Source organism: Myotis daubentonii, chromosome 7, assembly GCF_963259705.1.
Source record: "Myotis daubentonii chromosome 7, mMyoDau2.1, whole genome shotgun sequence".
Classification (NCBI taxonomy): domain Eukaryota; kingdom Metazoa; phylum Chordata; class Mammalia; order Chiroptera; family Vespertilionidae; genus Myotis; species Myotis daubentonii.
In genome coordinates, this window is record NC_081846.1 from 18285386 (window position 1) to 18313351 (window position 27966).

Consider the following 27966-nt stretch of genomic DNA (forward strand, 5'->3'; position numbering starts at 1 on the left):
ATAGATTATGATATTTTTTCCTTGTGAGACCTATGAACTAATATCATTAAATAATATGGTGGAGGATGCTTTATGATTGTAATACCACCAGTTAAAAAAGTAAATACAATGATGGCATTCCTATAAAATTTAAAAAAATCATTTAAAAGTTCATAACAACTTAATGATGATAACAAAATATTTTAAAGTGCTTAATATTTCATACCAACACTAATTAAGAAGGATGAATTTTAAAAATGTTGTAACTTTTTTCAATAAAGAAATGTGAAGGAAATTGTGATATTCCTGTTTAGTTATAGGCTTGACTTCCTCAGTGCAAAATAGTATGTGATAGACTTCACTCCACATTCTGTCCTGTGTCAGTCTTTTCATATTTTGTAGACTTTTTTTGTCTATAAATCCAGTAACTCCTTTCCAAAATATCTGTATGTTAAAGAAACAAAACAATACAAAACAAAAAACCTCAAGAAGAGGAGTTCTTGAATCTGGAATTGATTATATTCTGTTATAAATGGAGGACTCTAGCTCATAGTAAACTGCATTTTCTAATGCATCCTATAGATATAGTTCCCTTCTATTTAGACACAAAGTGAAGTCTCAATGCAATAATTTACAGGAATAGTTTTAAAATACAGCATTTTGAATGATTAGCAGTTTATCCACTGCTCATCATCTTCCCTCTTGCTTTTACCTCATTAAGTAAAGAAGGATTTAAAAAATACACTAAGTATTACTCATTCATTTTATTACTTGGTAAGAAAGGTAGTTATGCCTAACATAGTGCTGGTGCATAGGATGAACTAAATGAATAGCAGTTGAGTAAGTGAATGGATAGAGTCATAGAATGAAAATATTATGACCCAAATTATAATTGCTTCTTTGTATCTGGTATCATGCTGGAATCTGTTTGTAAATCCAAAGATAAATCCAAGGAAGACAATGGGGTAGCTGTCATATCTACTGCACCAAATATCAGTAATTCTTCTCATCAGTTTTTCAGAATTTTTTTTTTAATCACAACCTTGCAAGAATTAACTTTCTAGATTTCTGGAATATTTATAGCTGGTTGACTCTCATTTAAGGTCTATATACGTTTTTTTTTTGAGTTCTTTGGGGGAATGATGCTATGCAGAAAATTCACAAACATTTCCCTTTAGCTTTGAAAATTAAATATGGGTTCTTTTTAGGATAAGCATATCAATTCTGTATTCTATTTTTTAAAATATATATATATTTTGTTTTTGTTTTTTTTTTGTTTTTTTATTTTTTACAGAGAGGTAGGGAGAGATAGAGAGTTAGAAACATCGATGAGAGAGAAACATCGATCAGCTGCCTCCTGCATATCTCCTACTGGGGATATGCCCGCAACCCAGGTACATGCCCTTGACCGGAATCGAACCTGGGACCTTTCAGTCCGCAGGCCGACGCTCTATCCACTGAGCCAAACCGGTTTCGGCTATTTTTTTAAATATATTTTTATTGATTTCAGAGAGTAAGGGAGAGGGAGGGAGAGATAGAAATATCAATGATGAGAGAGATTCATTAATTGGCTGCCTCATCACGCCCCCTACTGGGGATCAATCTGCAACCCAGGCATATGCCTCTGACCAGAATTGAACCTGGGACCCTTCCTTCTGCAGGGCCGATGCTCTATCTACTGAGCCAAACCAGCAAGGGCTAATTTGTTTTTTATTCTATAGTATTTTTTTCTTCAAAAACTAGATTTGAATTGTGCCATGGGCTTTCTGTTTCAAAGAATATTTATTGCTTATTAACCCAACTTCCTTTTGTTATGATTTTATTACATATGTTTAGATAATATATATATATATATATATATTCTTCTATATTAGAGGATGCAATAGTCTCTATTCAATGAGGACTATTAAAATGTTCATTAATGATTGCAAGTGAAAGATCATGGTTTTGGGAAAGTTAAATATAGTTAAATAGTTGAAAATAGTTTAAAAATAATTCAAATAGTTGAAATAATTGAAAGTTTAGGTGCTTGCAATTTTGTTCTCTAAAAGGTCATGCAGTCAATATTTTAGGTTTTGAGGGCCATATCATCTATCCCAACAAAAAAAGTTGAAAAAAATGAACAAATTAGTAAATGAATCAATGCCATTAATAAAAGATTTGATGTTTTCAAAATAATTAATTATACATTTAAATTTTAGGAGCAGAAAACAGTTCTTCCTTCAAAGCATGTAGTACCTGAAGTAATAGAAGACTTTCTCTGCAATTTCCTGATCAAAATGGGAATGACCAGAACTCTTGATTGTTTTCAATCTGAATGGTAAACAATAATGTAGATAAAGAGTTCTTAGAAATGCTAACATTTAACATGTGCACTTTAACCCTCTTATAAGACTGAAGTCACTCAGTGTATGCAAAATGGATGAAATGGATGGAAACCTTTCCCATCCCCACTGCTGACACCACAACATACAAACACACATACACATACATATTTACAAACACACACACACCCAAGCACCCTCACTCAAACACATATATGCACATAATCAGAATATCATCTTTCTGAAATAAAAATATTAGGTGATTTTTAAACATCTAGAAAATGGAATATTTATTTCCTGGAGTTATATAATATAATACAAAGCTATTTTATGAAATACTTTCCCTAATATTTTCTGCATAATTAGTAAGGGTTTTATTTCTTGCATTAAGAATTCCTACTAACAGTACTACTTTGCTTATTTTTTTTTTATTGATTTTTTACAGAGAGGAACGGAGAGAGATAGAGAGTTAGAAACATCGATGAGAGAGAAACATCGATCAGCTGCCTCCTGCACACCTCCCACTGGGGATGTGCCCGCAGCCAAGGTACATGCCCTTGCCGGAATCGAACCTGGGACCCTTCAGTCCCCAGGCCGACGCTCTATCCACTGAGCCAAACCCGTCAGGGCTACTTTGCTTATTTTACTTACTAGAGTCCTGGTGCATGAAAATTCATGCACTCGGGGGAGTCCCTCAACCTGGCCTGCATCTTCTCACAGTCCGGGATCCCTCGGGGGATGTCCACCTGCCAGCTTAGGCCTGCTCTCCACAGTTGGACATCCTTAGCGCTGCCGTGGAGGCAGGAGAGGCTCCTGCCACTGCCATTGTGCTCACAGCCGTCAGCCTGGCTTGTGGCTGAGCAGAGCTCCCCATGTGGGAGTGCACTGACCACAAGGGGGCAGCTCCTATGTTGAGTGTCTGCCCACTGTTGGTCAGTTAGCATCATAGTGACTGGTAGTTCCCAGTCGTTCTGCTCTTAGGGTCAATTTGCATATTACCCTTTTATTATATAGGCTAGTGTAATGGCCTGCCTTTCTCTACTCACACAAATGATCAATTCTTTTTTTTAATATATTTTATTAAATTTTTACAGTAAGGGAGGGATAGAGAGTTAGAAACATCGATGAGAGAGAAACATCAATCAGCTGCCTCCTGCACACTCCCCACTGGGGATGTGCCTACAACCAAGGTACATGCCCTTGACTGGAATCGAACCTGGGACCTTTCAGTCTGCAGGCTGACACTCTATCCACTGAGCCAAACTGGTTAGGGTGATCGATTAATTTTCTGTAAGTTTTCCTTCATTTACAAAGTAAGTGGGAACATTTTCAAATGATGCCTAAAGACAAGATTCTTTTTGTAATAATTGAATTTTAATAACTTATTGGTTGTAAATTTTAGCAGGCATGCTGTCTTTGTGCCTTTGCTGCAGCAGGAATGTCACCAGACATGTTTTCAGTGTCCTATTATATATATACTAGTGGCCCAGTGCACGAAATTCGTGCATGGGAGGAGGATGTCCCTCAGCCCAGCCTGCACCCTCTCCAATCTCGGACCCTTTGGGGGATGTCAACTACTGGTTTAGGCCTGATCCCAGGATGTCCAACTGCCGGGATTGGGTCTAAACCAGCAGTTGGACATCCCTTTCACAATCCTGGACCGCTGTCTCCTAACCACTCACCTGCATGCCTGCCTGCCTGATTGCCCCTAATTCGTGCATGGGAGTGGAGAGTTCCTCAGCCTGGCCTGCACCCTCTCCAATCCGGGACCCCTCAGGGCTGCTGACACCTAACTGCTCACCTGCCTGCTGGCCTGATCCCCCTAACTGCTCTCCCCTGCTGGCCTGATCCCTCTAACTGCTCTCCCCTGATGATCTGATACCCTTAACTGCTCTCCCCTGCCATCCTGATCCTCCTAACTGCTCTCCCCTGCCTGCCTGATCACTTCTAACCGCCTCTGCCTCAGCCCTGCCACCATGGCTTTGTCTGGAAGGACGTCCGGAAGGTCATCTGGAAGATGTTCAGTCTAATTAGAATATTACCTTTTTATTAGTATAGATGCCACCTTGCCTAAAAATGCAGGTTGTTAGCAGGTTTTCCCATCATGGAAGGAGAGCCCGCAGTAGCATCCTGGGTTCTGACCAGGGCTTAAGCACTCGTGCTTTATCTCAGCAGATGAGATTCCTAGAAGACTCTTGGATGTACCTTGAACATTTCTATCGATTTTGCCAAATCATCCTCCAAAAATGTTGAATCACTTTAAACTCCCACCAGCAACCGTGCATGTGCCCTGTGTCCTACTTTGATGCCAGTATCATTGATTTCCCCCTAGAAGCTTCCCTCCCCTCAGCAGGGACTGCTTGGCACTTGAGCCAAACTCACTGTTCAGCCCGGTACTGGATTTCCCGAGATAGAATTATGGAGGAGGAAAAATAGTTTTCCTCTACCCTTCTGAGTTCTTAGCAGAGGCCTTTGTAATGAAAGATAGATTACCAAGAGAAAAACTAAAGTTCATTAACATGTGTACCTCGTGTATATGTGGGAGATCCCAGGGAAAAATGAATAACTTCCCAAAGTGGCTTAGAATCCAGATTTAAATACCTTCTTCTTAGGGAAAGGGGATGGGATATGTAGGCCTCTTAGAGGAGAGTACATGATTTTTAGGAAAGATGTATGGGGGTGGGGGAGATAGTTTGTAACAAAGTTTGGATGTGATGTCAACTTCTAGTCTCCTGTCCTGTGACAGGAATCAGTCTTCACTGGCTGATGGCACTTTTCCCATCAAGGGAACCTTTTGGGGGGTCCAATTTTAGGCAGAGGAGACTTCAGTGAAAACCTCTCCTTGCATTTGCTGTTTTTCAAGCATCTGCAGGTCAAGATCGTCAATATAACAACATGGCATAAGTTGGGGTGGTCTGTTCTCTGACCTTCAGAATAAACACAACAAAAGCTTGTTTCCTCTCTTAGATAATTTTCTACAGTAGTGTTATTCCCTGGAAACAGTATTCTGACCAGTATTCTGATCACTTCCTGGGAGTGATCATAACATACCCTGTGCTTGTAGAAAAGTGTGGGCCATATCACTAAATAATCAGGGTCAGTTTTCTCATCTTGTGGAAAGGGAGATAAGGTTTTGATAGTTTATCTCCCTTTCCACAGGTTTCCTGCTGGCTTGTGTCTCTGCTGCAGCCCCAGTGGCCCTAGCGCCTCTGCGGCCTTGGGGTTAGGGGCTGATGGGTGCCAGCCCCCCTGCAGGCTGTGTCTGTGCTCCTCTGACCCCAGCGCCGAGGCGGGGCTTGAGGCTGCTGGGTGCAGGTCACCCTGTGGGCTGTGTCTCTGCTCCTCTAACCCCAGTGCCGAGGCGGGCTTGGGGCGGCTGGGTGCTGGCCCCCTATGGGCTATGTCTCTGCTCCTCTGACCCCGCTGCCCAGGCAGGACTTGGGGCTTCTGGGTGCCGGCCCCCCTGTGGGCTGTGTCTCTGCTCCTCCTTCCCCCTGGAAGCGCTGACCAAGCAGGCCCAGAGGCCCTCCACCAGCAGGTTGAGGCAGAACGCCTGCCTCGTCACCAGGCTTCCCTCCGCCACTTGGAGCCTACGTATGCAAATTAGCCGCCATCTTTGTTGGCAGTTAATTTGCATATCACACTGATTAGCCAATGGGAAGGGTAGCGAAGTTATGGCTAATTACCATGTTTCTCTATTATTAGATAGGATGATTTCAAAGAGGAAGGGAGAGAAAGATAGAAACATCAATGATGAGAGAGAACCATTGATGGGCTGCTTCCTGAAAGCCCCCTACTGGGGATTGAGCCCGCAACCCAGGCATGTGCCCTTGACAGGAATTGAACCCGGGACCCTTCAGTCAGCGGGCCAATGCTCTATCCACTGAGCCAAACCAGCTGGGGCGCAATGTCCTATTCTTTAACAAAATATTATTAAGTAATCAGATATGAAATTTTGATCTTTAAAAGCCATTGCATATTATAGAAAGAGGGAACAATATGCTATGTAAGGATGTTTATAATGTTTTTTAGTTAATCCTAGTTTTATATATAGGGGTAATTTGTAATTTCTACTAATCCAACTGTAGTGTAATTTTTATTTTCTGTTTGTTTTTTGGTTCTCATCTACTTGGACCATACATATAGAAGAAATCAGTTTTAAAAATATATATATTTGAGTTCAGAGAGGAAGGGAGAGGGATAGAAACATCCATGATGAGAGAGAATCATTGATTGGCTACTTCCTGCATACCCCACACTGGGGATCCAGCCTGCAACCCAGGCGTGTGCCCTGACCAGGAATTGAACCATGGACGCTCAACCACTGAGCCATGCTGGCCAGGTGGTTTTCTTATTTTAAGTTGCATATCTAATGTTAATGCATTAAACGAGGAGAACCATTTTTCATTATTATAATTCAGGGAAAAGACAAGTTTGATGGAAGAAAATAATACTGTTCCTATTAAATCTGGAACTCATGTGAATGTTTTTTTATAAAAATGTCCCTAAAATAATTACAAATGTATTAGAAATATATTTTTGTACAAGTAGACAGATGGTTAATTTGTGGTACTAATAAAATGAAAGATTAATGTGGTTCAATTACCTTTTCTTCTTCTGAGAATAGGACATGTGGTGCTTACATGTTTGGACAGTCTAAAGTGTGACATGATCTCCTTGGAGACATGTGGAACTAAGTATACTCTTAACAATTAGGTACTTGCCATATTGTCCTTTGAGATTTAGCAATTTGAATTGAGATGAAATGTCAGGAAACTGCAATTGTGCTAGGAATTTTAGAACCCCAAGTAAGCATACCATTTAGCATAATATTACAATCAGAAAGAAAAATTTATTTAAAATATCATATTATTTGGGTCTAGTAGTACTGTGGTTATAATAATTTTATCCTTATCCCCGGCAGCCAGTTTGAAATGAGATTGCACATTGTTTGAACTAAGATTATACTGTATTGGATATTTTTATTTCACATGTAACATTTTGACATTGACCAGACCTTTACCTGTCCTGCATAATAGGATTATAGGAATGTTAAGTAATTACTTCTATCATTCTTATTATGGAGAAAAACATATATCATTGCCAGGAATTATTGCATCTTACATAGAGTTGCAACTAAGGTTTTTCTATTGTTAGTTTGTAAAACAAACAGAAATATTATAAAAACAACAACCTGGGTACTGAAATTTCATTTGTGTCCTTTCAATTTTCAAACAGTAATTGAAATACATTTTTTAACTTGGGGTCCACAAAGTAAGACCCTTGAGCCAACTCTAGCTCACCTTTTGTTTTCATAAAGAAGATTTTATTGGAACAAAAGTCATCACAAAGAAAAATGATGCTTAGTCTTATTGCACTTTTTATATATTCACTGAAATTCTAGCATATTAGTATCCATTTGTGGCAGTGGGTCTTAAAGTCTTTTGGTATATACACAGATCTTATGAAAGCCTATATACTTTCTCCATGAAATATATGTATTTACTCAATTTGTATAGAACTGTAATTAGTTTATCGACCTTAACGTAAATTTATTGGCAGTAATTAATTGGCAATTCTATTGGTAGTAAATTGTATTTCTAGTTCCTAATACTTACATATGAATAGTTTTCAGTCTTAATCTAAGGGAAGTGACTAAGGAGGAAGGAATAAAAAAGACCAGGATATTTCTTTAGAATACACACACAGCCCAGCCAGTATAGCTTAGTGGTTGAACATTGACTCATGAACCAAGAGGTCATGGTTGTATTCTAGGTCAGAGCATATGCTGGGTTTCAGGCTGGATTTTCATGGGTAGGGTGGTATAGGGGATTAGGTGGAGTGAGGTAGTGGTGGGGGTAGGGAGGCATGCAGGAGGCAGCTGATCCATCGATGGTTCTCTCTCATCATTGATATTTCTCTCTTTCTCTCTCTCTCTCTCTCTCTCTCTCTCTCTCTCTCTCTCTCTCTCTCTCTTTCTCTCTCCATTCCTCTCTCTGAAATAAATTTAAAAAATTTAAAAAAGTAAAATAAAATACACACACAGAACCAAAAATCTTATGTAGGAATATGCAGATTTTACTGAGAAATTTCCAGTTTGTAGTTATAATTACCTTATAATATTATACTAGTTTTAGTGAGTTTAAAGTCAACCGGTATTTTTACATAATGCTATAAATTTTCTTTGGTAAAGTAACTTTTGAATGTCTTAGATATAGATGTTGTAATATGTGTTATGTTTGATTTTTACTTATTTTACCACATATTAATTTATTTACATAGTGTTTATTTTAGAGGATTCTATATCATCTTTTTTTTTCTTACTGAAGTAATTTTTTTAGTGATTTCTTTCTGCATTAAATAAAGGAAGTTGCTGAAACCAATTTTATGCTCAGAAAAACTTTATGGTCCAATACTTCAATCAATCCTTATGCCTTTTCTTCTGAGATAAGTATAAATCACATCTGAAATATGGATAAAAAGTGAATTAAATGGTTATCAATTTTCTGTTTTAGAAATCATGGCAAATATTACTTACTATTGACTCAATTATCTTAACCTTTCTCTTGCTGTTTTTTTTTTTAATTTCAGGTAACATATGACTGTTAATGTGTAATAATAATAATAAAGTTAAGATTTGTAATATGAAAATACTGATAATTAAACATTTTAAAACGAATGCTCTGCCCATTCGTAGCAAGCTTTATAAAGATGCATTTACTAATAACTTTATTACTTGAAATGTTTTATTACTGTTTTTTATTTAGCTTTATTAATTTCTACATATAATGATTCAAATTGTAATTATTTACAAATCTATAAATGATTCTCTGATGTTTCTTCGTATTTCACTGAGGAAATAGAAGCACCACGACCCCTGCCTCCCTCTCTCCCAACCTGCTGCCCCTGTCCTCAGTCATTCCCTTCCACCTGACACCTAAGGCCTCCTCTTCCCTCCTGGACAGAGCTCCTCTGGCTCATTCAAGGACATTGCTCCTCCAATTGTCCCCTCTCTACTGCACTTTTAGCTTTCCCCCCCCTTTCTGCTAGATCATTCCCATAAGCATACAGATGTGCAATAATGTGTGTCATGTATTTTTAAAAAGAGAAATAAAAACATTCCCTGAACTCCATATCCTCTTCTAGGTTCATCTTGATTTCTTGGCTCTGCTCTATAGCATGTATCCCTGGAAGAGCTTGTTGCCACTTCCTCCTTTCCAACTCTCTCATACCTGCTCTAGTTTCACTTTCATCTCCATGACTCTCCTGAAACCATTTTCAGTGACTTCGCTTTGCCAGATTGAGCAGTTGATCCTCAGTATTCCTCTTACTCACCCTCCTTGTGGTGTCTGTTACTGTCGTTCATTTCTTCCTCGCAGCACTGTATTCACTTGGTTCCTGAGCCACAACTCTCATATTCTCCCATTACTTCACGGCTTCTTCTCCTGTTTAGTCTCTATGGAGTAGTATTTCCTTTTCTTCCCATTCTTAAACAGTCCTCGGACTTCTTCACTTCTCTACATGCACTCCCTAGCTGGCCTCATCCAGTCTTGTGACTTTAAATAGTATCTATTCCCTGATGAGTCCCAAAGTTAAAGTACATGTCCTGACACTTTTCCTCAACTCTGGACATGTATATCCAGTATTTGTCTTCACTTGATTGTCCAGAAGACATGTTGCATTTAACATGAATAAGAATAATTCCTTGATTTCTTTAATCATCCAGTTCCTATGGCATTTGTCCCTGTATCAGTAAATGGCTATCTGTTGCTCAGCCAGGAACCTTGGAATCAGCCTTGACTTCTCTTTCTAACCATCCCCTGACAGCTGATCTATAAGAAAATCCTGTTGGCTCCACCTTTACAGCATGTCCAGAAGGGGCCCATTTTTCCTAATCTCCTCTGCTACCAACTTTGTTCATGCCACCGTTCTCTCTCTCTGGGACTATTGTAGCAGGCTCTGAGCTAGCCTCTCTGATTCTACTTTTGCTCTTCTAGACTTAGTTTAGTGAAACTAGAGCAGGTGTGAGAGAGTGTCCCTTATCTCTGAAAGCCTACCCATGGCTTCAGTCTGATTCAGAGTAAAATCCCATTCCTTTTTCTGGCTCCCTGTTGTCTTCGTGACCCATCTCTTACATGAGATAACTCTCCATAGACTGGCTTTTTTTTCTTTATTGTACATGCCAAGCATTTCCTTGTCTCAGAGCCTTTACAATTCTTTCTATCAGCCAAGATTACTCTCCCACATATCTACATGGCTTAGTCCAGTGATGGCGAACCTTTTGAGCTCGGCGTGTCAGCATTTTGAAAAACCCTAACTTAACTCTGGTGCCGTGTCACATATAGAATTTTTTTGATATTTGCAACCATAGTAAAACAAAGACTTATATTTTTGATAATTATTTTATATATTTAAATGCCATTTAACAAAGAAAAATCAACCAAAAAAATGAGTTCGAGTGTCACCTCTGACACGCGTGTCATAGGTTCGCCATCACTGGCTTAGTCTCTCATTTCCTTCAGTTCTCTGCTCAAATATCACTTTGTCAGTCATAGTGGTATTCTCTCTGGCCATCCTATATAAAATATGTCAACACCACCACTACCCTCCAATTCAGTCTCTCTTTCCCTGTTACCTTGCTTATTTTACTTCATATAGAACATATCATCATCCACACTAGAATGGAAACTTCATTAGACAGAGCATTGAACCATTTTGTTAATTTTACCAGTGTCTACATTAGTGCATGAAACATAGGAGATATTCAGTTATATTTTATGCACCATGATGATATTTAAACCCAGCAATTTATTAATTATTATTTAAAAATATATTATGAATGTTGACATTTTAATTTATAAAGTAATATTACAAATAATTTCTATAAACTTTCCCCCAGAATTAATGTTTTGAATGGTACATAAATTTAGCAGTTTAGTTGAAAGAAACAACTTAAAGCCTTTTTTTTTTTCTTTCATTTTATCCGAGGTATGAATTGATACAGAAGGGAGTAACCAAACTGAAAGAAGTTGGGGATGTTCCAGATGTCTATACCCAGAATATGGTTTTAGAAAATGAAAACAAAAATTTGAAGAAAGACTTGAAGCAATGGAAACAGGCAGCTGAGTATGTTAATTTTTACATGACTTCCCCCCCCCCCATTTTATTTTGGACTAAATAAAAGTAAAGAGTTGAATGAGGCTAATATGTGGACAGCCGTTAATGCACCAGACCTTTAATTCTGGAAAACTGAATTATATTTAAGTTCTAGTTTGAAAGAATGTAAAGCTGTCACTAGCACATTAATTGAACATATGACCAGAATGCTCACAACTGCCACTCATCAACAACAGTAGAATGCAGGGGCTGTGTAGGAGGGGGTGAATTTGTTATATAACCTTCACTTCCTTTTGTATTTTGATAATCTTTTCATGGTTTGTCAAATTTTACCCTGTGAGGATAAGCTAATTTCTGAAAAAAAATCATAAAATTATAGGAAACACAGAGGAAGGAGGACGCTGTTATTTAGCAATTTTATAGCATGATGTATACAGAGAGGAAACACTTAAAAGTGAAACCTCTCCACATCTTTCTTTTTTTCTAAAACTAATGGAAGCCATGCAATTTTAAGTGAACAAATTTAGATAAACAGTGTTATTCTGATAAAGACAAATATGTAAATGTGTTGACCTGTGTGACTCTCCTCTAAGACAATGTTAGATGGAAAATCAATGCTTAGATATGGAGTAGAGACAGATCAAACATTGCTCATTAATGTTTATTAACATAATAAAAAAGGCTTCCTTTGTTAAAGAATCATATTAAAACAAAAAAATAGATACACAAAATATCATAGAATGTACTATTTGGCATTTTACATTTTAGACAAGTGTATGATGACCCACAGAATAATATGTTACTAGAACCAGCATTCTATCTATTCTCAGTTCCAATTCTCAGAAGTGATTTACGCTGTTAGCTCTGGACACTCACTGTGACTTTGTATAGACACCAAATGGAAGCACTGGGAATTTGACCAGCAGTTTTTTTCAGAGTGCTGCCTGGTGTACTGTTTCAGTTCCTGAAGCCTTTGACTTATTGCTTGAGTTTGCTAATTTTCTTTTGAATGGAACCTCTTTGTACAATGAATTTTGCCCCAGTAACATTAAATAATCATTGTTGATTATTGGTTGTTTATATGGTGAAAATTGTTAACTAATATTTTATCAACACTAATAAAAGAGAAAAATGGTAATTGGCATACGACGATACCCTTTTCATTGGCTAATCAGGGCTATATGCAAATTAACTGCCAAGATTGGCAGTTAACTGACAACTAAGATTGGCAGTTAACTGCCAACAAGATGGCGGTTAATTTGTATATGTAGGCACAATGCAGGGAGGTGAAAGGGAAAGCAGGAAGAAGCCCCCTGCCACTGACAGTGATCAGAAACCCAGGGGGGAGCTAAGAGCTGGGGGGCAGGGCAAAGGCGGCCCTGGGGCTGCCTTTGCCCTGCCCCCCAGCCATGATCGGAGAATCAGGTGCCTTTTCCGCCCTGGCCAGTGATAGCAGGAAGTAGGGGTGGAGCCAGCGATGGGAGCTGGGCACGGTCGAAGCTGGCAGTCCCAGGAGCTAGGGGCCCCTTGCCTGGGCCTAAAGCGGAGCCCACGATCGCGGGGCCGCTGTAGCTGTGGGTCCCCGCTGCCCGGGCCGGACGCCTCAGCCAGAGGCATCCTGCAGGGGCAGGGGTGGAGCCCGCGCGATCGCGGCGTCCCCCGCTGCCACTGCAGGTCCCTGCTGCCCGGGCCGGACGCCTAGGCCAGAGGCGTCAGGCCTGGGCAAGGGGCCAATCCTGCGATTGGAGGGTGATGGGGGTCAACGCCTGAGGGCTCCCAGTATGTGAGAGGGGGCAGGCTGGGCTGAGGGACACTCCCCCCCCCACACACACCCAGTGCACGAATTTCGTGCACCGGGCCCCTAGTTTATTATAATTAACACCGTATAAACTATTAGCAGTGAAATGACTAACTTAATGTTGAAAAACCATGATTAAAACAGATATTACTCAAATTAAATCTGTTTCTAGTTTATATTATGAAAAGATTACTAAAATGTACTCAATTTACTAATATATAGTTTTAGTTTCAATAACTTGTGATTATCTCTCAAATGTATCTTATTTGATATAATTAAACTTGAATAAATTAGAAAAGGAAAATACTTCTACCTGACATAGAAGAGTTGAAGGAAAGATGGTTGACCATTAATAGATGCCTAATTATATCATTGAATGAATATTAAGCACATTGTCTTTTCACAGGGCATTTTGGTGAAGTGTGTCCCTGTCACCTAATTCTATTGGAGACATTCTCATAAAATGGAGAGTGAACTTTTGTTTAAAATTTTCATAAATTATATCTGTTATGCTCCAAGTTTGCTCTAAATTGTAATGTTCCATCACACAGGTTTTTTAAATTTGACTTACGAGGATATTTTTCCCAATAGGAATCAGTGATAAACATGGGATTCCCTTCATGTAATTTACCCTAAAGTTTTTTCTCTTAGGATTAAGGCTATTTTTTAAAGCAAGTAAGTATAGATATTAAATACTTTTCTAATGATAAATAATATTTGATATGCAGAAGTATCAGGTTACATATAGATTATATATTGTCTTAATTATACTGTTAGTATTTAATGATATCTTGAGAAAAATAAGAGAGATCAGAAAGCTATCCATATATATAAATGCCTAAGCCACCGGCCAACCAGCTGGTAGCTATGATGTGCACTGACCACCAGGGGGCAGACACTAAATGCAGGAGCTGCTGAGGAACAACAACTTTGCAGAGTGCCCTCTTGCATTCTGGGATCCCTTGGGGGATGTCCGGCTGCCAGTTTCGGCCCGATCCCTGCTGGGCAGGCCGAGGGACCCCACTGGTGCACTAATCTGTGCACCGGGCCTTTAGTAGGCTTACCTAGGGGAGAGTTGCCTTGCAAAGAGTACTGAACTTAAAGTTCAACCACCTCACTCCTAATATTCTGCTACTTATTAACTCAGCTTTCTTATTGTTAAACTGGGAGTAATTATACATAATATTATTAACTCCTAGGGAGTGCTGTGATAATTAAAGAGACAATCTAGATTAAAGAGTTGTAAATCACAGAGTGCTTTGAAAATGTCAGCTATTATTATCAATATCTCTAAAGGCTGTCATCCCTAGTAGATTTTTTTTAGTCTTCACGTTAACATTTTTTAAAATTCAGCAGTGATGAAGCATGAAGGAAGAAATGAAAAGGGAAAATATTTCACTTTAAAATATAATTTGTATTGCTATAATTAAAAATGAAATTATCTTTCATTGTAAGCAATGCCAATTTTAGAACAGAGGTTTTCCTATACTTGCTTCAAATGTAGATTATATTCTAAAATTTAAAATTTGGTGTATGTTGTATCTGTATATATGGTGAAAGATGTTAATTAGACTTATTGTGGTGATGACTTTGAAATCTCTATATGTAAAAGCCTAAGTGACCATTTGACCATCCAACCATTTGACCATTCGACTGGTAGCTATGATGCACACTGACCACCAGGGAGCAAATGCTCAACACATAGGCATGAAAACATGGAACAGACTGATGAATCTCAGCGGGAAGGGGGAGAGGGGAAGGTGGGAAGAGATTAACCAAAGATCTTATAAGTATACTAGAGGCCTGGTGCGTAGATTCATGCACCGGTGGGGTCCCTTGGCTTGGCCTATGGGGATTGGGCCAAAACTGGCAGTCTGACACCCCCTGAGGTGTTCTGGATTGTGAGAGGGTGCAGGCCAGGCCGAGGGACCCAACCAGTGCATGAATCCATGCACTGGGCCTCTAGTAAATATATAAAATTGTTATGTTGTACACCTGGAAATAATAAAATGTCATCTGTCAGTTATAACTAGATTTAAAAAGTTTGGGAAATAGCTTCTGGAAATTTTCTTTATAGATGTTTTTAAGGGAAAATATATTGCTAAAAATATTTATAGTTACATTAAAGGTAAAATATATTATGTACTGGGTACTAGAGAGGAATTTTATATATATAGTAGTTTGGCATTCTTTTTTTAGAAAAGGAGAATATAGCTGTACTTTTATGTGGAAATGTAGATCAATTATAATTTTAAATACAGAGGTCTAGAACTTAAGTTACCTGTCACATATTAGTAGAGAACTGTTGGTTGAATAAAGACTAGAAAGCATCACTAGAGTTATAAAAATCTTTCATAGTTAAGACACTATTTTATAAACCTTGTTTTATTTGGTGGTTGACATTCCACAATATTAACCTCAGTTTGAGACCCATAAAAACTTTTAAGAGTCTTATTAATTAGGCAATTGTTTGCTTGATGTTGTCTCTTATCTTGACTAGCATTTTCTCATTCTCATCATGTAGATATTGTAAATTCTCAATTTTCTGATTTAGTCCTAAAAACATCAATTGTACTTTACTTAAAATAATTTTTAATTATTATTTTAAATTTACCTGTACTGTTGAAAGTATGATATATGTGCCCTTTTTTTCTCATTGACCCCTCTCCACCTTGCACCTACCAGTCCCCCCGCCCCCAGGCCCTCACCACACTGAATACACTCATATGTGGAATCTAATGAAAAAAATAAACTGATGAACAAAATGGATCCAGAGACATATAAGCATGGAGCAGACTGACAAATCTCAAAGGGAAAGTGGAGCAAAGGGGTGGGTGGGGAGAGATTAATCAAGGAACTTATATGCATATATGCATAACCCATGGACACAGACAATTGCATTTGTACTTTGACATCCTTTAGTCTGGCTTTCAACCCTCCTATTCTACTATTCTTCATTCCTCTCCTCCATCAGCTTCTGTGACAACATCCCATTCTGCCTCTCATTCCCCATGGACATGCTTCTTTTTCTCTTCTTACCACGACACAGTTTTCACTCTGAGGCTATGCTATCCAATAAAATAGCCACTAGTACAGATGGTTGTTAACAGATATGCCATGTATCAGGTGGTGGTAAGTGTTGTGAAGAAAAATAGCATGGGAAAAGGGACAGAGATAAGTGGGGTGCTGTTTTAGATAGGCTGGGGAGAAAAGTCCTCTCAGATATTTGAAGATACTGAGAGAGAGGCCATGTGTGAACTTGGGAAAAGGAAATTCCAGACAGAGGGAAAAGGAAGTACAAGTACAGAGGGAAAAGGTGGGGATAGCTTGGCTTGTTAGTACGAAGACCATAGTGACTGGGACGAAGGGTAAGTCGTAGAGGCCTTTTAAAGAATTTCCTCTTTCCTCTGAGTGGAATGTGAGCTAAAGGATAGTTTTGAGGAACTGGCTCTTGTGTGGAAAATAGACTGATGGAGGGACATAATGGAAACATGGATAGCATTATTATACTAAAGACCCGATGCATGAAGATTTGTGCAAGAATAGGCCTCCCTTCCTCTGGCTGCCAGCACCACCTTCGTTCTGGCCGGAGCCGCCTTCTCACGCTGCCCAGAGGCCTGGAGCAGCTGGGGCAGTGCGTAATGCCTGCATCATCAACATGGAGCCTGCATATACAAATTAACCCACCATCTTTGTTGGGTTGATTTGCATACCCACTCCTGATTGGCTGGTGGGCATCACAAAGGTACAGTCAATTTGCATCTTTCTCTTTTATTAGTGTATATCCTGCATAACTGTCTTACAGATTAATTTAGCTGGTCACAATACAGTAATAATGAGGACTGCTACTATCAAACTCTGTATTACTAGTCTCCCTCAAACTTGGGTTTAGAATAGATATCAATACAGGATCAAGTGTTGTGGATAGATCAACACAAATACATGATGCTCTGTCACTTTTTAGATATGAGAATATAATTTTTACTCACTTTTTTCATATGTAAGTGGTGCAATCTTACTTATTCTTGAAGGAATAATTTTAAAGTGTTTAACACAATGGTAAATACCCAATAAATGTTAAGTATAATTAAATTGCAAATAATTTTGAGGAAAAATTAAGTACTTTACCAAGGGGCCCTAATTTTACTAACAAAATTCACTTCTATAAAAAGTCAAAGAGTGCCCAGCTTTTCCAAAGACCCAAACTGCAATGACTTTCAGAAAAAAAAATAACCACTGTGGAAATAAAGAAAATACTAAGGCCCCCCAAATTTTATACTTTTTTGTTTAAGTAATTGCTTATTAACTTAAGGAAGTACTTTTTTCTAGACATGGGTATACCCTTATCTTTTTTTGGTTAAGAATATAATGAAAGTTTTCCTCTAATCTGGTTGAATTCCATTTTGTCTGTTCAAAAATTATCCCAATATTGATTTTAATGGGTTAAATTAATTCATTTATAACCAACTCAAGACAGTGAAATAATTGGTAATCATATAGTATTGTTCTCAGAAAACACATTGACTTAAGTTTGCACATGTGCAATATACTTGACAATGAAGGCTTGCTTTGATTAGTGCAGGTAAATAAGAAAATGTTTATATGCTTCCCTTTTCCAAATTATTATAACAAAATACTCCAGTAAACCTATTGTTAAGTGGTTACTCCAGAATACATAGTTAAAACTATTTGGCTAATAAAATTATTTTACTGGAGAATTCACTTAATACTACGCTGCTATAAAAAGGAAGGGACTCCTACCATTTGCAACAGCATGGATGGACCTGGAGAGCATTATGCTAAGTGAAATAAGGCACTCAGAGAAAGATAAATATCACATGATCTCACTCATATGTGGGATGTAATGAACAACATAAACTGATGAACAAAAACAGATACAGAGACAGAGAAGCATCTATCAGACCATCAAACCTCAGAGGGAAGGTAGGGGAGGATGGGAGTAAGAGGGAGAGATCAACCAAAGGACTTGTATGCATGCACATAAGCATGACCAGTGGACACAGACACCAGAAGGGTGAGGGCATGAGTGGGAGGGTGGGGAGGCAAGAGGGGGGGATAAGGACACATGTGTAATACTTTAATCAATAAAGAAAATAAAAAACAAAACAAAAATAAAAAAATAGAGTACACTATTAAATCACATTCACATGTGGAAATGTAGAGTTTTGAGGACAAGGTTTTTATAGCCGGATACAAATATGAGTATCTTCATATTTTATACCTTAACAGTAGATTTTGATATGCTGGTTTGCTGAAATGGGGACATTACTAGTAAATGATCATTCTGCCATCTCCTTAAGTGAAGAAGCATGTAAAAGTGTGTTGTTTATGATACACAAATCTAAGTAGAATGTTTCCCTGAATAACTCTTACTTCATTATACTCAAAATAGAATCTCTATGTTTGCTTTCTGTCTTAATAAAAGTTTATTTTTAACACAAACATGCTCCGCTAATATAATTAGAAAATACTTCATAGTTTAAAATATTAATTGCTTATAGGTATTTTATGAATATTTTTAGTACTACTTTTATTTTCCTTTTTTAAGCAGATGGGCCACAGGAAGGTCATAATAGGAAAAGCATCACCATGAAATGAATTTAAATTGTTTTACTGAGTTGACTTCATTTGTGCAAGCAGAAAGCAAGTCACAGAAAACCAATTTAATGGTCAGAAAAACTTTAAGGTCTAATACTTCAATCAATTCCTGTGCTTTCTTTTCTTGGATGAGTACAAATAGGCCTTTAATGTGTATTTAAAAAGTGAGTTGGTGCAATACTGCACACTGGTGGTTCTGCTTAGGAAACTTTGCGGCATTATTTTTCTGCATACAGGGTGGGGCAAAAGTAGCTTTACGGTTGTGAGTATGCGAAACAGTTTATTCTTGTATTATTAATTATTATATGATTTTCAAGCAAATGGCTGTAAACCTACTTTTGCCTTACCATGTATTTTTTAACCTATTATGACTTTACACTTCAGATAAGACCAATAAAATGTAAGTTCATTTATTTACTGTATCTACTTGTTGAAAGTAAGGCAGTCTTAGGAGATGTAAAATAGTTGTTCATAAAAGTTTAAATTCTTTTAGAAGATAGGTTTATAATGATCATGAATTTTGATATTTTTGGTCAAGTAAAGGAAACTTACCCACCAGGCATGCCCCCTCTTTTAGGTAGTTGAATCTAGTTGTGATAGGACTTGAATATATCTTTTCTACCATATTCAATGGTAATAGTAATATGATGATGATCACAGTAACATTCACTGAGTATTTTCTATGTGCCAGACAGAATATAAGCCACTTCACATGTTTTCTTCTAAATGGATGAGAATTCAGGTGTTGTTCTTGTGTTTGCACAACTAAATGTCAACTCAGCCACTTGCCTTTTCCAATCACTGTACTTAACTTGAGCTCTCTCCTCCTCTTCATGCCCACTCCTTAGCCACGTGGGGGTGGCAGAGGGGTTCTCTCTTTTTTGGTCCATCTTCATTCACACACACAGAGGGTTAAAACCTGGAAAGAATAAATTGTTCACCTAATCAATGGCATATTCCTCAGATGATTTTTCAAGACAATATATATATTTTATATATATCTATATATACCTATATATATAGCTATAGATATATAGATATAGATATAGATATATTTTATTGATTTTTTTTTACAGAGAGGAAGGGAGAGGGATAGAGAGTTAGAAACATCGATGAGAGAGAAACATTGATCAGCTGCCTCCTGCACACCTTCTACTGGGGATGTACCCGCAACCAAGGTATATGCCCTTGATTGGAATCGAACCTGGGACCCTTCAGTCCGCAGACCGACACTCTGTCCACTGAGCCAAACCAATTAGGGCAAGACTAAATATTTTAATGAATATTTTGTAGCACTTTGAAGATAATGGGCGTGGAAATGAAGTGGAGGATAGATGGAGGAAGTGAACCATGAGTACTGTGACACATTGTTTATTTCTATGCAATAAACATTACATAATGGTAGTAACATAAAGAATGATGCAGGTCATTCTCCCTAAAAAGAGGAAGGTTAGGGGATTTTAAAAGAAGTAAATTTGGAAGAATAGACAGGACCCTGGGACCATATGCCACAGGTGACTTGATCAAGCAGCCTGGAAACCTAACCTCTTCCCACTTCTTTGGCCACATCCCAGTCACTGCTGGTCAGTGACTACTCTGACAAAGCTCCTAAAGCAGAAATCTATTTGTGTGCATTTCTTTTATGTGAATCAGTGTTTTGAAATACTGTGATCCAGAGAAGCAGATTATTCCTTTCTGATCATCTTGTCAGCAATCTAATTCAGCTGATCTCTTTTCAGAACATGAGTTTTGGTGCAGTAGCACTTTGTCATTTAACTAAGACTGTTAGACAACTACTTTTTTCATTCCAAATTATACTTTACATTTTTATATTGATACTAACATTATGGGGGTGGGTGAGATATTTCCATTAATTTTTCACATACAGCTTGGGCTTAAAATTAATATTTTTGCTTTATACCAGGAATTTGCAGAATATACATCTACTTGAAGAATGCTTCTATACTACCGTACTGAATTTGAAGAACTTTCTCATCAAATTAGCAATAATTTTAGTAATATGATCTGCAGGTGGTGTGTATTTCTCATATGCGTTACTGGGAAAAAAAATCTTGTTTTTTTTTCAGAATTAATATGCTTTCTTTTTCACAATTATCAGAACTAGCTAATGCAGTGCATCCTCTTTTAACTATGTATTTAAACAAGTTCAGAAGTTTTACATTTTGTAAAGTCATTACCTTGTAATTATTTTGAATTATTCTGTTTTACATATATTTCAATTTTATAAACAAACTAGGGGCCCGGTGCACGAAATTCGTGCACTGGGTGTGTGTGTGGGGGGAGTGTCCCTCAGCCCAGCCTGCCCCCTCTCACATACTGGGAAGCCCTCAGGCATTGACCCCCATCACCCTCCAATTGCAGGATCGGCCCCTTGCCCAGGCCTGACGCCTCTGGCCTAGGCGTCGGGCCTGGGCAGCGGGCACCTGCAGTGGCAGCGGTGGGCGCCGCGATTGTGCGGGCTCCGCCCCTGCCCCTGCAGGATGCCTCTGGCTGAGGCATCCGGCCCGGGCAGCGGGGACCCGCAGCTGCAGCGGCCCCACGATCGTGGGCTCCGCTTTAGGCCCAGGCAAGGGACCCCTAGCTCCTGGGACTGCCAGCTTCGACCGTGCCCAGCTCCCATCGCTGGCTCCACCCCTACTTCCTGCTATCACTGGCCAGGGCGGAAAAGGCACCTGATTCTCTGATCATGGCTGGGGGGCAGGGCAAAGGCAGCCCCAGGGCCGCCTTTGCCCTGCCCCCCAGCTCTTAGCTCCCCCCTGGGTTTCTGATCACTGTCAGTGGCAGGGGGCTTCTTCCTGCTTTCCCTTTCGCCTCCCTGCATTGTGCCTACATATGCAAATTAACCGCCATCTTGTTGACAGTTAACTGCCAATCTTAGTTGGCAGTTAATTTGCATATAGCCCTGATTAGCCAATGAAAAGGGTATCATCGTACGCCAATTACCATTTTTCTCTTTTATTAGTGTTGATTCTTTTGGGGAATAGATGGATTACAAGTTATTTTGGCAGTATATCTTTCATTTTACTTTACTTCAATAAAATGTGAATGAATGCTGTTTATGAAAGTACAGGTTTTGGCCCATTCATCCCCTATCTCAATGTACAATATGTTGGTTGGGATTCTTCAATGAGAATTATAATGGAATCTTTGTTTTTCAATGTTCTTTTGAATTGCTCAATAGTGGATTTTAACTGACAACTAAATAACTTTTGTAGAAAGGAGCTAGCAAAGATGTTTAAAGTTGTTATTATTTTCCAGCAAGGCTAGAGAAGATCTGCTGAAAACTCAGAAAGAACGTGATTTTCATCGAATGCATCACAAGCGAGTAATTCAAGAAAAAAACAAATTAATTAATGATCTCAAAGGGTAAGCTGCTAATATTTGTTGGCATATTTCTTAAAGAGGTGTTTAATTAGTGTTAAGCAGCTTGGTTATGGCAGAAGGTTTCAGGTAAAGTTATTTATTCAACATTTCTTTAGCATCTACTGTGTGCCAAATACTAGACTATGCACCTGATGGTCAAAGATGAGCAAGTTTAGGCTGTTGCTGTCACACCCCCTGCTCTCTGCCAGCGCAGCTCAGGCATTTCCACGTGGCTGAGGGTTGGCTATCACTTCTTCTAAGTTTCTAAGGGCTACTTCAGGAGTGATTTCACCTCATTTGTTGGCATTCTTGCTCTAATACTTGCAAAATTCCATGTCTTAAAGAAACTGGTTCAAGGTCAATGAATTATTATTTAACCAGTCCTAGTTTACAGCTTTTTAATCAAGTGCCTCAAAGTTCAATCTTTGGGGCACTCCTCTGGTCCCTATAAGTATATGCTTAGTAATTCTTGGAGCAATTGGGTGTATAGTATCTTTCTTCTCTTGACGGCCAGGAGAGGAGGAAAGAGGAGTAATTCAAGAGGAGAAATCTCTCCATCACATCTTTTACCTTGTGATGAAGAGATTTCTGAAGCAGTGTTTTCTAGGGAAAGGAGGCCACCTCTGCAAGTCCACAGGGCCTGGGGAAGGGGATGACAGACTAACATCTCTGGGCCATCCTGAGTACTAGAGAAAAAGAGGTAATTTCCTATTGATAAAATAGTCAATTCATCAGGAAAGCAGAGCATGCATGAATCTAATAAAAAAGTTTCAAAATATATGGAGCAAAACCTGATAAAACAGAAAGGAGATATAAATATTTTCACATTTACAGTTGGAGATTTTCACACTAATCTTTTAGCAATTAGAAGAAAAATAGGCAAAAATTCTCTAATCTATAGAACAAGACAAGTTAATTGAGCATAATTGACCTTTCTTGAATTCTACTTTGGATTTTTCAAGTACACATGGAATGTTCACCAAAATAGGTCACATGCTGAGCCATAAAATAACTCTATTAATTGATGCCATGCAAAATATGTTCTCTGATTAAAAAAATTAAATTAAAAAATTGAAGATACAAAGCTCTGTGGAAAATTCCCAGTTACCTGGAAATTTAGTAGTAGTACTTCTGAATAAAATGGGAGTCAAAGAAGGAAATAAGAAAATATTTTGAATTTACTGTTGGAAATGTAGCATTTTAAAATTTGTAGAATGATGCCAAAGCAGTGCTTAAAGTGAAATTGATAGCTTTAAAAGCTTATATTAGAAAAGAAGAAAATTTTAAACCAGCAATCTAATCTTGCAACTTAGAAGTTCAAAAACCCAAATTAAATAGAAAAGAAAAATAAAAGAAATAATAAAAATAAAACATGTAACCAATAAACTTGTAATGGGACAAACATAAGAAAAAATCAACAAGCTCATATATTGGTTGTTGTATTGAGTGAAATGAGCCAGTTTCAAAAGAGAATATATTCTAACGAGTTCAAATATATGAAATTCTGGAATCTCCTGAGATGTTAAAATACTCTATATTTTAGTAATAAGGTGGACTACCTAGACATGCATAGTTATGAAAAATCTAAAATGAAACAGTTCAGATCTGTATATTTTACTCCATGTAAATTATAATTCAATAAAAAGTAAAGTATTTTAAAAGCAACCTATATAATAAAAGCCTAGGTGGCGTCACACGATGTATGGCCGCTGCGACGTGGTCACAAGATGGCCACCATGACATCATCACAAGATGGCTGCCCCACATTGTCACAAGATGGCCATCACAAAATGAGCACCCCCATGTCATCACAAGATGGCCACCACAAGATGGTCACCACAAAATGGCTGGCAGGGAAGGGCAGTTGTGGGTGATCAAGCCGGCAGGGGAGGGTAGTTGGGGGCGAGATCAGGCCAGCAGGGGAGGGCAGGGCAATTTGGTGCTTTCAGGCCACAGGGAAGAGCATTTAGGGGCGGCCAGGCCTGCAGGGCAGGGCAGTTGGGGGCAATCGGGCCAGCAGGGCAGGGCATTTGGGGTTGATCAAGCTGGCAGGAGATCAGTTAGGCGTCAATCAGGTCAGCAGGGGATCGGTTAGGGGGCAATCAGGCAGGCAGGCAAGTGGTTAGGAGCCAGCAGTCCTGGATTGTGAGAGGAATGTCCGACTGCCCGTTTAGGCCCAATAAACCGGCAGTTGGACATCCCCTGAGGGGTCCCAGATTGGAAAGGGTTCAGGCCAGACTGAGGGACACCACCCCCGACCCATGCATGAATTTTGTGCACCGGGCCTCGAGTTTTCAAATAAAACAGGTTTATATCATAAGCTGAGTTAATTATTTTTTTCGGTGAGATAATATATTTTATACTTAATTTCCTTAATATGAGATTAATCAAACTTGTTATCAAGACCATCCTTTATTTTGATGTGAATGACACACTTTCTGTTTAATCACCTATTGTTTCTAACCATTGTCTTTCTGAAAATTGTTCCTGAATTAAAGGCACACAATTTTTCTCTCTGTCAGTGAATAGCAGTAATTTTCTGAGTGTGTATTTGAATAATGATAATGTGACTTCCCATTTCCCAGCCAGGTGGCAGGGAAGTTGTAGACTGTATAACACTGCTTGGCTCTATTATGTTGACCTTTATATGGTTATTCATTTTTTTATTTCATTGCAAAGGAAACTTTTAGATGTTAAATAGAAATCACTGATTTAACTGAAATATCCTTTAAGGTGCCCTTTATTTTTCATAGGATGAAGTTACATTATGCATCTTATGAACCGACTATAAGAGTGTTACTTGAAAAGCACCACACTTTATTGAGGCAGAAAATGCTCACCTCCATGGAAAGAGACAGAGCTGTTGAACAGGTAAAAAGACTGTCAAAGGTACCCCAGAATGATTTTTATCCATGTATTTTTTATGACAAAATTAGAAGGAATGGTTTTATGTCTTAGATAAATACAAAAAGTATCCCTCAATTGTCATATTAGAAAAAAGATTCATTTGGAAACATTCAGAAAACTATTTTGTCAATTTTAAACCTGTAAAGGTTTTTATTAAATTAAATATTATTGAATTAAAGCAAAATTTTACAGGAAATTATTAAAGTATAGAGAAAAAACTCAAAGTATAAAATAAATGTTCATCTATAATAATAAAAGCATGATATGCTAATTAGGCCAGACGTCCTTCTGAATGACCTTCTGGGTGACTTTCTGGACAAAGCTGGGAGTGTGAGGGAAGCCCAGGTCCCGGGTGCTATACGGAAGCCAGTGCTGGCAGCCGGTGGAAGGAAGGCCTATTCTTCCATGAATTTTTTGCATCGGGCCTCTAGTAATGTACAATAATAAAAGACAAACATACAAATTGACCGTACCTTTGCTATGCTGCAAGCCATGCCCACCAACCAATCAGAGCATCTATATGCAAATTAACCCAACCAAGATGGCGGCCGGCAGCCACAGAGCTGAAGTGAGCAGGAGGCTTGGTTGCCCCAATGATGGAGGAAGCCAAGCTTCCCAGCCAGCTGCTGCCTCCTCTCAAGGCAACAGAGTTTCAATTATAGAAGGTAAATAAACCCCAGATACCTGCTTCCAGTTGCCATGGCCACAGAGCTGAGCGAATAAAAAAGAACAACAAAAAAAAGGAAAGGCTGGGAGCTTCGGTCGCCAGGGGGCTTTGTCAATCTGAAAACAGCCATCAGTCCCTCACCCAGGCTGGCCAGGCACTCCAGTAAGGACCCCCCACCCTGAAGGGGGTGTGGGCAGCCTGAAAATGGCCCTCAGCCCCTCACCTAGGCTGGCCAGGCACCCCAGCAGACCCTCCACCCTGATCCAGGACACCCTTCAGGGCAAACAAGTCGGCCCTCACCCGTGCACCAGGCCTCTATTCTATATAATAAAAGGGTCATATGCAAATTGACCCTAACAGCAGAACCACTGGGAATGACTGGTCATTATGACACACACTGACCACCAGGGGGCGATGCTCAATGCAGGAGCTGCTCCCTTATGGTCAGTGAGCTCCCATAGGGGGAGCTCTGCTCAGCCACAAGCCAGGCTGATGGCTGCCAGTACAGCGGTGGTGGTGGGAGCCTCTCCTGCCTCCTCAGCAGCACTAAGGATGTCCGACTGCAGCTTAGGTTTGCTCCCTGCTGGCAAGTGGACATCTCCCGAAGGCTGCCAGGCTGCTAGAGAGTTGTCTGACTGCCAGCTTGGGCCCAATCCCCCGGGGAGCGGGCTTAAGCCAGCAGGTGGACATCCTCCGAGGGGTTCCAGACTGCGAGAGGGCACAGGCCGGGCTGAGGGACCCCCCCACAAGTTCACAAATTTTTGTGCACCGGGCCTCTAGTTATATAAATAAATGGAAGATGGAAGAATAAAAGGGAGAAGAAAATATCTCCTCAAAGAAGAATTCTAAGTAACAAATGTGTAATTCTGTACATAACTAAACATATGGTGTTTTGTGTTGGTGTAATCACATGCAATGAGGGATGAGATACTTTTTTATCTTTTTAAGGTTGAGTTTTTAATTTAAGTCTATTCTTCAGGAAATATAGGGAATTGGTATGCCACCAAACTAAAAAATAGTCTTAATTATAATATATTTAATAAAACAAGGAATCTCTATGGGTGGAAAATTAGCTAAGAGTTTTAGGAATAATAACAGTCTCTTCATATTTTATTCCCCAACTAATACCTACCTCATGTTTTATGAACATAAATATTAATTAAGTTGTTGTAAAGCAATTTCAACAGAGGGAAGTGTCTCTTAAAGTAGAAATCTGAATATTGATTATTACTCAGAGTGTGGGATGAGTATTCTTAATTCAGGAAACTATGCTATAAAATTAATGTTTCAGCCTTAGCTAGGTGGCTCAGTTGATTGGAACATCATCCCATACACCAAAAGGTTGGGGGTTGATTTTAGGTCAGGGAACATACCTAGGTTGTGGGTTTGATCCCTGGTCATGGTATATATGGGAGGCAACCAATTGATGTTTCTCTCTCTCTCTGCCCCTTCCTTTCTTTAAAAAATCAACAAAAACATATCCTTAGGTGAGGATTAAAAATAAAAATAAAAAAAGTGTTTCAAATGCTTAACTATAATAGGTACTTAATATTTGCCTATGGAATTTAATTTAAACTCAATATTATATTTTTTTTGTTGTGATTTATTTTGTAAAATTTTAAATATATAAGACTTAATTCAAGAGAGATTAATAAGTTTTTTATATTTTACAATCAATACTTAAACATTGCACTTTTAAACTTTTTTTGCGTCAGTTTATAACCCCATGTTTTTGGATTTTTTTATTTTTTTTTTTAGCTCTCTGAATGTCAAATATCATCAAGGATTGTGGAACCAGTGCATAGTTTCCAAGCTACTAAAACTAGAGGTAAAAGTATAATGTGATAAAACTATATTTTAATACTGGTTGGTGATTTCACAACCTTACCATAGCTCAAAATCCTAGAGATCTTTAAAAGTGAATAAATCATATGGTAACTATTTTACAAATTAAAATGTTAATGAAAAGACAAAGAGGAAGTATTGATGTGAATCCATATAAGTTAATTTTAGAGAAAAATATGAGTAAACCAAATGGGAGGATTTCTGGGTATGACAGAGTATCTGGTACCAGACTAGTCTTCTCCCCAAAATAACTCTAAAACTAGACAGTATATATATATACATGGTAACTATGTTTAACCATTGGAAAATAGCACAAGTCACAGAAG

General features: G+C 38.6%; 1 protein-coding gene across 1 annotated transcript in view; it reads left to right on the forward strand.

Annotated features, from left to right (window-relative positions):
* Positions 1-27966, forward strand: part of SPAG16 (sperm associated antigen 16) — an 849807-nt gene that overhangs the window by 14807 nt on the left and 807034 nt on the right. Inside the window, exons 4-8 of the mRNA XM_059702463.1 lie at positions 2181-2299; positions 11292-11429; positions 22117-22224; positions 24975-25092; positions 27554-27623. Coding sequence (XP_059558446.1) covers positions 2181-2299; positions 11292-11429; positions 22117-22224; positions 24975-25092; positions 27554-27623 — 553 coding nt within the window. The remainder of the gene's footprint in view (positions 1-2180; positions 2300-11291; positions 11430-22116; positions 22225-24974; positions 25093-27553; positions 27624-27966) is intronic.